This window comes from Vanrija albida, assembly GCF_041260175.1.
Source record: "Vanrija albida strain AlHP1 chromosome Unknown contig_1, whole genome shotgun sequence".
Lineage (NCBI taxonomy): Eukaryota > Fungi > Basidiomycota > Tremellomycetes > Trichosporonales > Trichosporonaceae > Vanrija > Vanrija albida.
In genome coordinates, this window is record NW_027191420.1 from 3,757,344 (window position 1) to 3,768,918 (window position 11,575).

At 65.6% G+C, this 11,575-nt stretch overlaps 5 protein-coding genes across 5 annotated transcripts; 1 reads left to right on the forward strand and 4 right to left on the reverse strand.

The window, feature by feature from the left end:
- Positions 1-361: 361 nt before the first annotated feature.
- Positions 362-2,110, reverse strand: Q8F55_001525 (uncharacterized protein; the record flags this gene model as incomplete). The annotated part of the gene is made up of 4 exons (XM_069350143.1): positions 362-585; positions 637-918; positions 964-1,487; positions 1,548-2,110. 4 exons carry the CDS (start codon positions 2,108-2,110, stop codon positions 362-364), a joined length of 1,593 nt encoding a protein of 530 aa, XP_069213687.1.
- Positions 2,111-2,557: 447 nt separating this feature from the next.
- Positions 2,558-3,130, reverse strand: Q8F55_001526 (uncharacterized protein; the record flags this gene model as incomplete). The annotated part of the gene is made up of 1 exon (XM_069350144.1): positions 2,558-3,130. One exon carries the CDS (start codon positions 3,128-3,130, stop codon positions 2,558-2,560), a length of 573 nt encoding a protein of 190 aa, XP_069213688.1.
- A 592-nt stretch (positions 3,131-3,722) lies between these two features.
- Q8F55_001527 (uncharacterized protein) lies at positions 3,723-4,806 on the reverse strand (the record flags this gene model as incomplete). Its single annotated transcript, XM_069350145.1, has 2 exons — positions 3,723-3,883; positions 3,918-4,806. 2 exons carry the CDS (start codon positions 4,804-4,806, stop codon positions 3,723-3,725), a joined length of 1,050 nt encoding a protein of 349 aa, XP_069213689.1.
- A 378-nt stretch (positions 4,807-5,184) lies between these two features.
- Positions 5,185-5,932, reverse strand: Q8F55_001528 (uncharacterized protein; the record flags this gene model as incomplete). Its single annotated transcript, XM_069350146.1, has 4 exons — positions 5,185-5,277; positions 5,342-5,520; positions 5,557-5,764; positions 5,798-5,932. The coding sequence occupies 4 exons, from the start codon at positions 5,930-5,932 to the stop codon at positions 5,185-5,187; spliced, it is 615 nt and encodes a 204-aa protein (XP_069213690.1).
- Positions 5,933-7,483: 1,551 nt separating this feature from the next.
- Positions 7,484-10,768, forward strand: Q8F55_001529 (uncharacterized protein; the record flags this gene model as incomplete). Its single annotated transcript, XM_069350147.1, has 2 exons — positions 7,484-8,327; positions 8,367-10,768. 2 exons carry the CDS (start codon positions 7,484-7,486, stop codon positions 10,766-10,768), a joined length of 3,246 nt encoding a protein of 1,081 aa, XP_069213691.1.
- Between the last annotated feature and the right edge of the window lie 807 nt (positions 10,769-11,575).

The window sequence follows — 11,575 nt, forward strand, 5'->3', positions numbered from 1 at the left end:
CCGCGGCGACGGCGCTCGACGAGCGAGGCAGCGAGGCGGGCGAGGCCAGGGAGAGCTCGCTTGCGGTGATTGCAGCTCAGACGACCGCTCGTAGCGTATGCATCGCGTGCATCGCTGCCGCGGACATGGGTAGCGACGCCGCGGGCGCTTGTCTGCGCCTCAGGCTGGGGCACCGCTGGCATACCCGGCCGAGCCGAGCGCTCTCTGTCCGCCTCACTCTGCCTGCCGTCACAAGAATGCATGCGTACAACATGGCACCAAGATAATCTAAACGCTGGGCGCGCTGGGGGTGGGGCGAGACAACGCACGCGCGCGACCCACTGCTCGCACTCGCGGCTGCACCGCTCGTGCCCACACCCGCTCACTTCCTCGGGAACAGCCCCGCCGACACGCCGCCGATAAATGTCATCGCCCCCGTGAACAACAGCAGCGCGCCATAGTTCGTCGACCCGTACGCGCCCGCCGCGCCCTTTAGCGCCGACGACTTGAGCAGCGCAGTCGACAAGGGCCCCGAGGCGAAGTTTGCCGCGCCGCGCAGGGCGGTTTGCACGCCGAGGAGCAAGCCGGGGAGCGTGAGGTCGTCTTCTGCGGGTGCGTCAGCTTGTCATCCAAATCTCCACACCCCACGCCACGCACTTGAGATATACACGACCATCTTGGACCACGCGCAGCCGGTGCACAGCGCCGTGATGCCCCACACCACCGAGAAGGCCACGAGCAGCCCGTTGTTCGTGCCCAGCCCCCAGAGCACCCAGCACGCGACCGCCGAGATGGTCGACGAGCCGAGGAGCACAAAGCCGACCGGGAGGCGGTCGGTCAGGTACCCTGTGATCAGGTTGCCGACAACGCTCGCGCCGTACATGATGGCGACGAGGGACGTGCCCGAAGGGTAGGTCGGCCCGACGACTTCGGCGAAGGCTGGGGTGTCAGCGGCTGAGCAGGTTACTTCGCCAGCCCACTCACTCGGCATCCACAGCGACGGGATAAAGTTGGCGAGCGAGGTGAAGATGACAAAGCCCGAGAAGAGGTACACTGCCGGCTTGCGCAGGAAGCCGTAGTCTACCTTGATGCTGGGACGGGCACGGCGGCCGCGCTGGCCGACCCGCGGCGCGACGGGGATACGGCGCTTGATGAACACCAGGGCGACGGCGTCGACCACAAGAAAGATGGCGGCGAGGGTCAGCATCGTGCCCTTGTACCCAACGTTGTGGAGGAGCGCCTGGCCGATGAGCGGGAAGAAGGTGCCGCCGGCCGCCGCACCCGAGAACATAATGCCGTTGGCGAGGCCGCGGCGCGCGTTGAACCACTCGTACAGGAGAGTCAGGCAGGGAAAGTAGAGCGAAGCCGAGAGCGGGTAGATGAGCCCGAGGGTCACGATCAGGTGCCACGCCTTGGTGACAAAGGCTGTCGAGACGAGCGACACGGTGCCGCACACCAGGCCGAAGAGCTGGAAGTAGCGCGTGTACTGCGGGTACGCGGCGTAGAGCCTGCGGAGTCAGCGGCTACTCACGGAAGGCAAGTCTCGGCCTGCCACGGCTAGCACTCACGGTCCCAGGAAGCCCGAGGCAACGAACAGCAGACCGTTTTGCAGCGTCGCCGCGAGCGTCACCACCGACTCTTGGCCCGGGAACATGGTGCCGGACCAGTACGCGTGCAGCACGCCGATCGAGTACGGCAGGCCCCAGACGATGCTCTCGATGACGGTCGCGGACGCGAGGAAGAGCCAGGCATCTCTTCCGCGGTCGGTCGGCGCGAGCGCGGGCAGCTCACGCTCCTCGCCCTCGCCCTCGACGTTGAGCTCGATGACCGAGTTGGCGGCGGTGGGCGCTTTCGAGGCCGTCGCCGAGGCGGGGAGCGACGGGCCAGGGACGTCGGCCGAGGTGCGGCCCAGCACGCCGGTCATGTACAGCGCGATGTCATCCTCTGTCGGCGTGGGCGCGCGCGGCGGGGTCGTGCTCTCGTCGTCTTCGTCGACGACGGGTGGGAGCTCGGCGAGCGCGGCCTTTGCCCGCACGGGCGACAGGGAGGCGCCCCCGCCGACCGATGTGCCCGAGGCACGGCGCGGGCGCGCGGTCGATACGTTTGGCGGCAGCTCGATGTTGCTTGCCATTGGAGTGGTCGGTCGTAGAGGTCTGGGCGATGGAGAAAAACCAGCGCGAGATGGTGCCATATGGTCACTGGAAAACGACTCGGGCTAGCCATTCCGCGGCCGGGACATGACGCCGACAGGGTGGGCCAGTGGGTTTGTTTGCGGGGCTCCGGGACGGAAGTGCGCGCCGTGTTGTGGATGCGAGGGATACATGAGTTGTATGGAACAGGTGTTGGCAGTGGAGTGTACAAGTGCGATGGGACAAGTGACTGTTGAGACGGTTGAGCATGCAGTGGAGGGACGGGCGAGCAAGGGGCCGAGCGGATGGCGAGTGACGACGATCAAGGGCGGCGGCGTCGGAGGGAAGACAGCCGACCAGCCAGCCACGACGCCGAGCGGCGCAGCCCGCGGGCTAGACGTCGGCGTCTTCCCCCTCGAGGCGCGCAAACGAAGCCTTGATGCTAGGCGTCAGCCAGCCCGATCCCCAACCCACCAGAACGCCTCGGCCTCGCCCTCGTCCTCCGAGTCGCTGTCCTCGCTCGCGACGCCGCACGCGCGCTCGATCCCGCGCCCCAGCAGCTCGAGGACGACCTGCTCCAGCGCCGGCGCTGCGAAACGGACACGCACGATGCCGCGCGCGCGGCCCAGGTCGACTTGGCGGAGGCCGTTACGCACGCTGATGGCGTACGGAGACACTGGTGTCAGCGGCGCCGCGCCGGGGGCACACCCACCGCCAGCAGCGCGCAGCGTGCGCTCGGCGTTGGCGAAGACGGCGTCGATCTCGGCGCCCGAGAGCGGGTTGCGGAGGAGGAAAAACTTCCACTGGGCGTGAGCTGGGTGGGGGGAAGGGCATACCTGGTTGCAAGGGAAGGCAAGGGGCGCGGCGCTCGCGCGGACGAGGGTGCACGCCGAGCTTTCGCGCTCCTCGGGCTCGCTGGCTGTGCTCGGCGCCGGGGTCGGCAGCTGCGGGTTGGGCGGGACGTTGATGGGGGTCCAGCGGGAGGTAGGTGGTGGTGGTGGTGGTGGTCGCTGACGGCTCATTGTGGTGCGAGTGATGAAGAGGAAGGAGGAAGGCCGAGGGCGAAAGGACGTCGTATTGTCCTCGCCGCCGTCGCCACCGCGCGTTTGATCGCCGTTGGCGTGATCGGGGCGTTGCGGGGCGTCGGCAGCGCAGGGGCCAGGCGGCGTCAGATCCGTGCCCGAGCGCGCGGTGCCGGCGTCGGCGTCGGCGTCGGGGGGAGGGAAGGCGGGGCGAGATGGCTGACTGGGTGACTGGACTCGGAGGTTGAGTCACCTTCCTCACTCACTCGCCATCACTCGGCGCACGTTATCCACCCGCCGCGCATCTCGCCGCCCTCCTTCCCTCACCTTTGTTGTCTTCAGTTGGTGTCTCACTATTGTTCGGTGGAGCCGACGGTGAGTGAGCATTGTCTGCCGTCATCATGACGACTGCCGACTCCGCCCAAGCGCAGTCTACGGCGAGCACGTGCGGCGCGTGCGGGTACAACAGTCGCGTGCATCCTCAACATTATACAACAGGTTCCTTGGAGCAGCGAGCGGCGCTCGCCACCGTGTGCGGCGTCGGCCTCGAGCCAGGATGGAAGGCGACTCTCCTTGCAAGCTACGCCGCGCGCTACGCCGCGCCCCTCGCCCTCGGCGCCAGCCCCCAGTGCGACCACTCTGCCGAGCGCTCCTCGAACGCCGCGCGCCCGACATTGCGCGGCGGCTCTCTCCACGCGCGCCTGTCGTCCGGCGTGGCCTGCCACTCTGGCCGCTCGGCGGCCCACGTCTGGCCTGGTCGTCAGCTTTGCCCACTGCCCGCACTCACCACACACGTCGCACCCCTTATCGGCGGGCACCTCGTCCGCAGCCGAGAAGCGCACGTCGAACGCGAGCTTGTCCACCTCCCACTTGGCGCGGAGGACGCGCGCAGTGTCCGGCTGGGCGCGGTACCGCAGCTCGATGCGCGGCTGCTCTGCCCGAGTCGCGGACGCAATCTGCGACATGAAGCGCAGCGACCGCGTCGCGGGGTTACCGCTGTCGTCGAAGACGGTGTACCTGCTCCACTGGGGCACGAGGTCGCGGAACGCGCTGGACGCGAGCGTCGCGTGCGAGGTGATAGCCGGGGCCGCGGCGCACGGCAGAAACTTGAGGAGCGTGCTCGACGCGCTTCCATCGACGCAGATGGCGGGCTGGGCGAAGAGGAGCACGTCGGACGGCGGAGCGGCGCCGGGGCGCGCCATGCGCGGCGCGAGGACGCGGCGCGTGTCGACGAGGTGGACGGCCGTGGCGCTTGGAAAGAGGGGGGCGCGGTCGTCGTCGCGTGCGAGGGCGTACGCCGCGTCCAGTTCGGCGGGAGTGAGCGGGGCCACGATACGCACGAAGCGCGCGGCCGCGAGCTTGCGCCGCCTGGCTGGGAGGAGCGCGGGGTCGGCGGCCAGCGTCGTAAAGTCGCGCCCGTCGAGCTCGAGGGCAGAGTAGAGGACGCGCTCGGCGACGGCGCTGCACGCGCGCGAGGCGGCCGCGAACGCGGCGAGCAGGTGCCGCTGCTGCCTGCGGGTCGGGTCTAGCAGCGAGATGAGGTGGAGCACGAGCTCGAGGGGGAGGTAGGGGAGCGGCGCGGTGGCCGGGGTCGGGGCCGGGGTGTCGGCGCCCACGAGGTGCAGCGACGCCGCCGTTACTGTCCTTGTTGACTCGGTGGATACTCTGTGCGCCATTGTGCTTGTGATGGAGGGGGACTGCGATGGAGCTGCGCTGCTCGGCACGCTATATAGCCCCACATGGGCCAAGGTGCCAAGCGCGCTCCATCGAGTCGAGCCAAACAATGGCACAATCGGAGCGAGCACGAGCGAGGCACGCGGCCATGTGACCGCGTCTGACCTGATCTACTCGGGTACGACGCGGCGATTACGACGAGGATGGCGACGGCAGCGACTGCGGCGCTGCGGCCGGCAGCCAGCTCGGCTACGGCGGCGAGTGCGACGACAATGCATTAATACAGACAGGGAGGGATGGAGCTACACATGATACTTGCAGGGCGGGGTGGCCTTCTTACGCGCGCGGGCCTGGGTGGATACGAAGCGGCAGCGAGCAACCTACTGCCCGTACTGCTCCTTGATGACGCTGAAGGCGACGCAGAGGGACGCGAGGAGGGCCAGGTCGACGCCGGGCGCGATCCACACAAAGTACTGCGGCGTGAGCTGGGCACTGCGGCACAGTCGCGAGCTGACGCTCGCTCGCTCGCGCACTCACGCTCTCCTTGTTGCTCGTAATCTCGCCCTTCTTGAACAGCTGCCGGTCGAGCTGCGCGACGACGCGCCCGTCCGCGAGCCGGATATCAGCGCTGCGCCCGAGCATGTCGCCCTCGAGGTGGAGCGTCTCCTTCTGCTTCGAGTTGTAGTTTGTGAACGTGACCGTCATCTTCGTCTTGACTGGGCCGTCAGCTCTGCCGGCACCCCTCGACGCACCAGTGAACCTGTTCTCGACGACGAAGACCTCGCGGTCGTCAGCGTCCATCGCGATGACCTTGGCGAGCAGCCGCAAGGGGGGACAGTGGAGCTTGAAGAGCACGTTGCCGGCGTCGTCGAGGATGTCTCGCCGGAACTTGAAGGAGAGCGACGGCGCAGTCACGCGCACCACCACGTCGCCGTTGCCGTCGGTTATCGGGAACTCGGTCTACTGTCAGCGCCTGGAGAGCTCGCCACCCACGTCTTTGAGGGAGAAGATCTTGCTGCGCATGTAGAGCACCGAGGGCTCGCGGCGCACGTAGCCCGGGAGCACGCCGACGGGCGGGTCGATGGCGACCAGCTCCTTGGAGCCTTCGGATTTGAAGTAGCCTGGCATGGTGTAGGAGATGGGTGGCGAGAGGTCGCGCTCGCCGTTGCCAGTCTTTATGCCGTCGTCGCTCGCTGCGTGCTGTGCAGAACGAGCAACGAGATGGAGCACCGAGCGGCCTTGTGCGCTCGTGGTGCACCGGAGTTGTCGCCTCCGCGCCGCAGTGACGTACCGACGTCTTGGCATCCCGACTTGGTCAACACTGCTCTCCACCTCGTTATCGTTATCCGGCCACAACTCCGATTCCTGCGCGTCGTCGGAATCGGCGGCCCCGGCGCTGACGGCCTCGGCGTGCTGTGCAGTGGCTTGCTCGGCGCCGACGCTGCAGTGTCTGGCGACAGACCCCGGCCCGCTTGACCCATCCCCCGCTGAAAAAGTGCACTGAGCCGCATTGCGGATTGCGGCGTGCTACTCATCCCCAGAATGCATGGCCCCTCGCCCATTGCAGCGCACCTCGTCTATGCACGCGCCCGCCTGCCGCGATGAGGTGTTTTGTCGCGCATGTCGCGTCGGTGTCGCCTGTTGCCCCACCCCACGCGGCGACCCCACCCCCCGCCCCGCGTCTCCAGATTGGACCAGCCGGCAGTGGGTAAATCGCGCTTGGCTGGATGCGGCCACTGTGCGATGCGGCGCCTCCCCCTCCACCTCCACCCTCGACCTCGCCCTCGAGGTGTCATGTCGGCCCGATGCATGCGTGCGTGCATGCGCTCTGCACTCTGCTAGGCGCCTGCTCGATCCGTCAATTGCGCTATCGCTGGCTGGCGACAAAATTCCCGCATCGCAGCGAGGCCGCCTGGAGCACGAGGCGAGCGCGAGCGGATCTAATCTGCCCTGCCTCCCTGCCTGCCGGCCCTTTGTTGTTGTCGAGAAATCCCTCATTCAACCTGCATCTCTCTCTCACTTCTACTCCAATCCGCGTTGGGCCTATTCCCGGCTCCATGACGCTCTTGGCATGGCTCCTGCTGCTTCTCGACGAGGCACTCACCATACTGATCACATCAGGCTCAACTCGACTGACCTCTGACCTGACCTGACTCAGGCCACCCACTCCAGGTGCGATCCGATAGCACGGTGCCCACCAAAATCGCGCGTTCCGTCCAGAGGCCAGAGGCCAGAGGCGGGCGCGAGGCGCCTCACCGATCCCATGCCATGTCGTCGCCAGGCGCACCACGCCTTCGCTGTGCAAGGCGAGTCCCACACGCGCTCGGCAGCAGCGAATGGGGGACTCTTCCACGTCGTTTGCGGTACCGCGCGAGGACTTCACCCGGTCCCCGGCAACTCCAGAGGCGAGAAAAAGTGATGGACATGGCCCGCTAGCAGCAGCTTAAAGCTGCCCGAGTCTAGCTTCTTGTGACTCCCCATCTCATCAAGACTGCCTTCTTCGCCTGGCCCAGCCCCAACCCAGGCCTAGTAAGCACCCAGACCGCCAGTATGTCCCCCCTCACGGCCCTCCACAAACTTAGCTCATGGCGGCCCTCCTTCGCAGATCGCTCTTGGCTGGTCAACTCGGCACCACCTAGGACCTACGGCTCTGTCCGCACCACTAACCCCCTCGCCACCATGTCAAAGCACACAAGCTTTGCCGACGTCGAAAAGTCGTCACCGTCGCCGCTGGCGTCGCCGCGCTCAAGCCTGAGCCTCGACGACAAGGTCCAGACGCTCGACGACCGCGCGCGCGGCATCACGTTCCCCGACCTCGCGCCGATCCAGCGCTCGACGGCGCGCGTGCCCGCCGAGTTCCGCACCCTCTCGATCCACGTCTACGACTCGCAGCGGTTCGAGCCGGTGTCCGCGGTGCCTCAGCGCAAGCGCGCGTTCTGGTCGAGGACACCGACCGCCGAGTCGACCGACGACGACTCGGGCTTCTTCTCCAAACTCGAGTTCCACACCCTCTCGGCCCACGAGGTGGCCCAGCGCCTCGGCGTCTCTCCGGCGGTCGGTCTCGACACCGACGCCGTCACGAAGCGCATCAAGCGCAACGGGGCGAACATCCTCATCCACCGCAAGCCCCAGTTCTGGAAGAAGATCCTGCGCTATGTCTTTGGCGACTTTTGCTCCATCCTCTGGATCGGTGTCATCATCTTCTTCATCTCATGGAAGCCGCTGGGCAACCCGCCTGCCCCCTACAACCTGGCGCTGGCGATCGTCGTTCTCCTCGTCATCTTCTCCCAGGCGCTCTTCAGCGGCCTGCAGGACTGGTCGGCCCAGAAGGTCATGGCGTCGATTCTTGACCTGCTCCCAGAGAACGCGGTGGTCCTTCGCGATGGCGAGGCCAAGTCGATTGCTGCGTCCGAGCTCGTCGTCGGCGACATTGTCCAGCTCTCGACGGGCCAAAAGGTGCCCGCGGACATGAGGATCATCAAGGCGTCCAACGACCTCAAGTTTGACCGTGCCGTCCTGACTGGTGGGTGTCTGATGCTCACGAGTATCCACTAATGCCCAGGCGAGTCGGAGGAAGTCCCCGGCGCCGTCGATTCCGACGAGCCCAACTTCCTCGAGGCCAAGAACATTGCCCTGCTCGGCACCCACGTCTGCAACGGCACGGCCACCGGCATCGTCGTGCTCACCGGCAGCCGCACCGTCATGGGCCGCATCAATCGCCTGACCAGCAAGGGCGGTGACGAGCGCACCAACCTGCAGAAGGAGATCACCCGCTTCGTTCGCATCATCATCGCCCTCACCCTCACACTCGTTATCATCATGCTCATCACCTGGCTCGCCTGGCTCAGGAGGGACCACTACGACTTCCTCAACACGGTCGGCATCCTCACCAACCTCATGTCACTCGTTGTCGCCTTCATCCCTGAGGGCATGCCCATGGCCGTGGCGCTCACGCTGTCGCTCATCGCGCGCCGCATGCGCGACGCCAAGGTCCTGCCCAAGTCGCTGTCGACCGTCGAGACGCTCGGCTGCGTCAACGTCGTGTGCTCGGACAAGACGGGCACCCTGACCGAGGGCCGCATGACGGTCGTGTCGCTCGGCTTTGTCGACAAGGCGTTCCTCCCCATCGAGGCCGACCACAAGTCGCAGGCGTTCGCCACGTTCCGCAAGGGCATGACGCTGTGCAACGACGCGTTCTTTGACAAGAGCGAGGAGGGTGAGAAGGGGGCTCTGCCAGCGTCCGAGAGGAAGATCCAAGGCAATGCGACCGACGCCGCGCTGCTCCGCTTCACGGCCTCTCTCCCGCCCGCAACCATCAGCTCTGCCTACACCCGCGCCTTCGACCTGCCCTTCAACTCGCGCAACAAGTTTGCGCTGACGTTTATCAAGCCACTGGCTGGCGGCGACTCCCAGATCCTCGTCAAGGGCGCGCCCGACGTCCTCATCGACCGATGCACGAGCTACATCTCGCACAGCGGCGAGGTCCTCCCCCTGACCGTCTCTGCGCGCGCCGGTCTCCTCGCACTGCAGGACAAGTGGTCGCGCCAGGGCCAGCGCGTCATCATGCTCACCGAGCAGACGTGCCTCACCAAGATGTCTCCCGACTCGGCCGCGTTCGAAGAGTACATCATGGAGGTCGCATCCGACAACCTCACCATCGTCGGGCTGGTCGGTATCCTCGATCCTCCGCGCCACGACATCCCGCACACCGTGTCGGAGGTGCGCCGCTGCGGATCGCGCTTCTTCATGGTCACTGGCGACTTCTCCCTGACCGCCTGCGCCATCGCGCAGCAGATCGGTATCCTGCGCTCGCACGCCGACCCGGACCGTATCCCCGAGTTTGAGGGCAAGCAGCGCGCCGCACAGGTCACCGAGCTCACGGCGCGCGACGCGTTCATCGAGTCGTCACTCCTCGTCGAGGGGCGCGAGATCGCCGACCTCACACCCGAGCAGTGGGATATCATTTGCAAGTACGAGGAGGTGGTCTTCGCCCGCACCACCCCCGAGCAGAAGCTCCGCATCGTCACTGAACTCCGCACCCGCGGCGCCGTGGTTGCCGTCACGGGCGACGGCGTGAACGACGCGCCGGCGCTCAAGGCCGCCAACGTCGGCATTGCGATGGTCTCCGGATCGGACGTGGCCATGGAGGCGTCTGACCTCGTGCTCATGGGCAACTTTTCGTCCATCATCGAGGGCATCAAGCTCGGCCGACTCGTGTTCCAGAACCTCCAAAAGGTCATCTCGTACCTCCTCCCCGCTGGCTCGTGGTCCGAGGACTGGCCCGTCATCCTCAACGTCTTCTTCGGCTGCCCGCTCCCACTCTCCTCGTTCCTCATGATCATCATCTGCTGCTTCACGGACCTGGCGTCGTGCATCACTCTCATCTTTGAGAAGGAAGAGTTCGACCTGCTCTCCCTGCCCCCACGCGACCCCGCCCGCTCCCACCTGGTCAACTTCAACATCTACGCCCAGAGCTACCTCTTCATCGGCATCATGGAGACGGTGACGGCCCACTCCATGTTCTTCTACTACATCTACACGGCCGCCGGCATCCCGGTCAACAAGATGTTCTTTGCGTTTGCAAACTACTCGGACGGGTACTACGGCCACACGCAGGACGAGCTCAACAAGTTCCTCAACACGGGCCAGTGTGTCTACTTTGTCACCCTCGTCATCCTGCAGATTGCCAACCTCTTCTCGGTGCGCAACAAGCGCATGAGCACCTTCCAGCGCGGACCCCAGTCCAACTGGTGGCTGTTTGCCGGCCCTATCGCGTCCCTCATCATCGCCATCTTTGTGACTGAGGTCCCGGGCATCCAGAACCTGTTCGGCACGGCGTCCGTGCCCATCAAGCACTGGCTCCTGCCCGTCCCGCTGGCGATTGGCCTCCTGGCCATGGACGAGCTGCGCAAGCTCGTCGTGCGCACCTGGCCGCGGTCGGTCGTGGGCAAGCTGGCGTGGTAGGGGGTTAGGGTGGGGACTAGAGGGTGTGGGGAATAGAGGTGGATCTGGACGATGAACCGGAAAACAAGTGGCATACATAGTCACACACGAAATGTAACGATCTATGTACATGCTTCAGATGGCGCGAGAGTGCATGCAGCCTTGTGCAGTGGGAGGGTGGCGGCGGTTCAGTGTGCCGGTGACGGTGCGATGAATGCGTTGTTGTATGCCGGTTCATACCCCCCCGCGCGACGCCAAACCCAACGCGCTGTCTAGCGCGGGGCGGGTGGCTCAGTCGGTAGTTGAAAGCTACGACTGTTTCAACCAGGTCCGGGGCCATAGGTCGACTGTTCGAGTCGTCGCTGTGGCCTGACAACCCACCGAGGGGGTTTGGGAGGCTGGAGGCGAGCTCCTTTTTGGTTTGTTGTTGGATGTGAGACATGTCTCAGTTGTCTCAGAAGACAGTCGCGTCGGTCGACATTACGTCAGTGCGGCTTCGGCACGTGTGTCTCGTCGCCATGTTTGTGTGCACCAAAGATGTCCACTTCTGCTTGCCCCTCGTACGCAGGCCGTGGACCGCAGCATGACCAATACTGGGGGTCGTTTCGTGCCCTGTGGCGGCGGTGCAGCGTTGCCCTGCGATGAGTGCGATCAACTTCAGTTCGAAAGAAGCCTGTCGGTCGCAACGTATGTATGTGTGCACCAGGACCGTCGAATCCTTCGTACCCCCCGTACACAAGCCCAATCGTTGCACCGGAGCCGTTGCTTTAGGTCCTTAGGCAGTGTGATCACAGCGGTGGCACTTGACCCGGGCCCAACCAACTCCAT